Source organism: Cryptomeria japonica, chromosome 8 (assembly GCF_030272615.1).
Source record: "Cryptomeria japonica chromosome 8, Sugi_1.0, whole genome shotgun sequence".
Lineage (NCBI taxonomy): Eukaryota > Viridiplantae > Streptophyta > Pinopsida > Cupressales > Cupressaceae > Cryptomeria > Cryptomeria japonica.
This window is the reverse complement of record NC_081412.1, coordinates 653,370,664-653,375,113: the sequence shown is the minus strand read 5'-3', so window position 1 is coordinate 653,375,113 and position 4,450 is coordinate 653,370,664. Positions and strand designations below refer to the sequence as shown.

Below are 4,450 nucleotides of genomic sequence, written 5' to 3'. Positions count from 1 at the left end.
AAATCACACACTCTTCTTTATATAAATGAATATTTTTTATACAGTTTTAAAATTATAAAAGTGGTCCACAGCGCATCAAATTCTGAGTGTTCTTCTTAATTGTCTTATATTCTTGATTCCAAATTGATGCAAAACTATTACACAATCTAAACCAGAAATCTAGTAACAAATCAATTATAAATTATAGAAATATGATATCATTGATTAAATTGCAGTGTTTTACGGCTATCAAACACATAGAAAAATCAGAATACCCCACTCCGGAGCTAAATGTTTTGCATGTGAGAGCGCTTTCCTCAAATAATTTCTGTATGGGACTCTGAGCTCACAGTAAAAAATTTCTTTCTTAGATTGTCCTGTTACCTAGGTGAGTCCTTTAATGGAACCGTTGAAATGAGTATTTTTTACCCTCTCCATTTTCAACGAACTGTCCACCTTAAACGCCGCCGCCATGCCGTAAGAAAGGAGAAATTCAGGCATTACCCACCCAACCAATCACGCAAACAAAAGCTCATTAAAATCCCCCCAAAAACATTATATTAATTGCTCAAACTGTTTAAGATAGAATCTAAAAGATCAGAAGAAATCGAATATCAATTTTTGTTGTCTTATAACATGGCGTGTTAAAAGCTCTCTGCATTCACACTTAAATGGAATAACCCAGAGCAGAGAAAACTCTCTTGAATTTAAACTTGGGAAAACGGTAAGATTGCAAGTCGGCCAATAAAATTACAAATGGAAAGCAGACCAAAAGAAAATGACTGCTTGAACAGTTGATAAGCCTCCCAGCAGCCATGTGGGTCTGAGTTATTTCTTATTTCATTACGAACCCACTTGCCTCATAATCAGCCGAAATTAAACCCATCTCCCCAAAACCACCATACAATATGTTTCCTTTCCAGGACTGGGGACTCAAGATGGGTAACAGAAATTGGAATCTCTGAATGTTATCCGGAATCTCTGATAACAAAAGGCTGAATGTTAAATGAATCTCTTACAGCATAAGGCTGAATGTTATTTGAATCCCTGATACAGAAGGCCGAATCTCTGATAACAGAGAGGAGATTCTCAGATAATGAAGAAGGTTGAATCTCAGATCTGAATGAGTTAAATCGTGGTATACTGTTGCCACGCTGTAAAATGCTATGGTGATAGCTATAGTTGTTTTACCATGGTGATGGGCTACAGGGATTTATCAAAGCAGCAGCAGAACAACAGGGGCTACCAGCTATGGTATTGCTAATATCCTTGTGTTACCGCTTTAGGTTAATTACAAGAATAGATGTGTCAAGTTAATTTACATTGACTGTTTTCTGATTCATCTCTGAATTCGTACCTTACAGACTCTACTGTTTTGTTTATATTTGGGCATCTGCTAAAAAATCTGACAAAATGCTGTTTTATGTTACAGTGACTGCTAAACAACAGAATACTGCTGGTTTCAGCGGTGGGGAGATTCTTGTCTGTGTAGTCCGAATCATTTATTACAGTTAAATCTTCAAATCGCTAAGACTAATGTACTCTACAGGATTATGTCAGGCATTCAGAGATGTGTGGTTGGTATTGCCCCTTTTCTTCAATATTTATCTCTGTTTTATTTCATGGCTGCACAGCAACAACAACTGGGTACTGCTGATTTTATTCACAATGGCTTCCCGCACTTTGCGGTGATGTGGGCGTTTCTATGAAGTCCTTTATTCTGTAGTCATTTTGCAAAGTCCTGTGTTTATTGACATAGGATAACTTCTTAAGTTTCTCAATTCATTAATCTTGTGCCTCTGGCTGGATGATGAGGAGCAGAATTATGCAAGGCGTTCAGACTTTCCTTCCTTTGGTTATGGCCTTCTATTTTTCTATCTATTTTGTTTTGGTGCCTGCACAACAGCAGCAGAAGAGTGCTGATTTTATTTTTGAGGGATTCAAGGATTCCAATCTGAGCCTGAATGGAGTGGCAAAAATTGATTCTCGAGGCATTCTAGAGCTCACAAATGTGACGCAGCATTTGCAGGGCCATGCCGTTTATCCATTCCCTCTACAGTTTAGAAGTTTTTCCAGCAACTCTACATTTTCTTTCAGTACATCTTTTGTCATGTCCATTGTACCCGAATACCCAACTCTGGGAGGCCATGGATTGGCCTTTGTGGTGACAGCTTCTAGAAGCTTCGAGGGATCCTTGTCTAATCAGTACCTTGGTCTGTTCAATTCTACCGATAATGGGAATCCTTCTAATAAAATTTTTGCAGTGGAATTTGATACAGTCCAGGACTATGAGTTCAATGACATCGATGGTAACCATGTTGGAGTGGACGTTAATAATCTGATTTCAAACAAATCTGTGACCGCGGCTTTTATGAATGAGAGCGGGTTGTATCAGAAATTTAATCTCAAGGCTGAAAAGAGCATTCAGTGTTGGATAGATTTTGATGGTGGGAATAATTTGCTGAATGTGAGTGTTACACCAGGAGGAAGGAGTAGGCCCAAGGTGCCCTTGATTTCAATGCATCTTGATCTTTCAGGAGTTGTTAAGGAGTTTATGTATGTGGGTTTTTCTTCCTCCACAGGGTTGCTTTCCAGTGCACACAGTGTTATGGGATGGAGTTTTAAAATGAATGGACCTGCACGGGATCTGGATCCTTCAAAACTTCCTGCAGTTTTGGAATCACAATCTGAGGATAAGCACAAGAGATTGGCAATTGGGGTGTCCGTTGCTGCTGTGGTAGTCATGACAGTAGCAGTTTTAGCGGGGGTTCATATTGTAAAGAGATTGAGGGATGTTGAGGTTATTGAGGACTGGGAGCTTGAATATGGGCCTCATAGGTTTTCATACAAGGAGCTAAGGGAAGCCACCAAGGGGTTTAGGGACAGGGAGCTGCTTGGGGCGGGAGGTTTTGGGAGAGTTTACAAGGGGATCTTACCTAGCAATGGGCTAGAAGTTGCTGTGAAGAGGGTTTCGCATGAGTCTAAACAGGGGCTGAGAGAATTTATTGCTGAGATTTCAAGCATTGGGAGGCTCCGGCATCGAAATCTGGTTCAGTTGCAGGGATGGTGTAGATATAAGGGGGAATTGCTTCTTGTTTATGACTATATGCCAAATGGTAGCCTCGATAGGCTTTTATTTGAGGATAACAAATATGTTCTAAGTTGGGAACAAAGATTCATGATTTTGAAGGGCGTTGCTTCTGGTCTGCTTTATCTCCATGAAGAGTGGGAACAACGAGTAGTGCATAGGGATGTGAAGGCAAGTAATGTGTTACTTGATGCAGATATGAACGGTAGGTTAGGAGACTTTGGACTTGCCAGGTTGTATGAACATGGAACCAATCCACATACCACTCATGTGGTTGGAACACTGGGTTATCTTGCGCCTGAGCTTACTAGGACCGGTAAGGCCACAACATGTACTGATGTGTTTGCTTTTGGGGCTATGCTACTTGAAGTGGCTTGTGGGAGGAGACCCATTGAACCTAAATATTCTCCTGAAGAATTAATCTTGGTGGATTGGGTTTGGGGGATGCATTCTATTGGAAAGATTTTGAATGTGGTTGATCCCAAACTTGAGAATGAGTATGTTGCGAGAGAAGCTGAACTTGTTCTTCAATTGGGTTTGTTGTGCTCTCATCCTCAGCCTGAAGCTAGACCTCACTTGAGACAGGTAGTGCAAATCCTTGCGGGAGATATGGTGATGCAGCCATTACCATCGGAAGCTCCTTCAGCAGATACACCTCAAACAACGCGGTTTTTTGATGACTTCGTTTTTTCATTTTCTTCTTACAAGCAAAGTTCCTTCAATACAAACTCGCATGCCAGTACGAGCTCAACACCTGATGGAAGATTGGCACTTTCCTTAATACATGGAAGAGACTGAAAGATTTCAAGCTAGTAGTCTCGGGACTCAAGTGCTAAAGCATTCTTATTTAGTTTGAATCTCAGCTGCAGAGAGATTCTCCAGTTCAAAGCCCTCTGAGTGATTCCGATCTTTCAATTCACTGTGTAAGGATTGTTTTGTTGGTCTTCTGATACATATTATTATGCACTTCTCTTTATTGAATGTCAATAATGGATGAGTTGATGCCTTGTCAGTCAACTAACTTGGGTTATGCCAGATATAGAGCTTAGAATTTTTCTGTTTTTCAGAGAAAAGAAGCTAACGTATTTTTAGTTTGTATTATATAATTTTTCTAGATTGTCTTTAGTTTCACTAATTTTCAGTTACTATAATATCAGCAAAATATTCAAATGCCTCTTTGTGCTTTTCAATTTGTAGACCGTTGTCTCATCTCCAAATGCCTCTTGATAATTGTAGAATAATTATAGATGTGTGTCAATTTGATGCAGCTTTCTCCCTTATTCTTTCCTGGTGATGTTTGGATCGGACTAAAAATGCATATCTCTTGTGGGTTTGAAATGATAGCAACTACCTTACCCAAAAAAAAAAAAAAACTACCCTTTT

General features: G+C 39.6%; 1 protein-coding gene across 1 annotated transcript; it reads left to right on the top strand.

Moving 5' to 3' along the window:
* Window positions 1-320: 320 nt before the first annotated feature.
* Window positions 321-4,084, top strand: LOC131069299 (L-type lectin-domain containing receptor kinase SIT2). Its single transcript, XM_058004658.2, has 2 exons — window positions 321-1,233; window positions 1,412-4,084. The coding sequence occupies exon 2, from the start codon at window positions 1,787-1,789 to the stop codon at window positions 3,863-3,865; it is 2,079 nt and encodes a 692-aa protein (XP_057860641.2). The 5' UTR covers window positions 321-1,233; window positions 1,412-1,786; the 3' UTR covers window positions 3,866-4,084.
* Window positions 4,085-4,450: the final 366 nt, after the last annotated feature.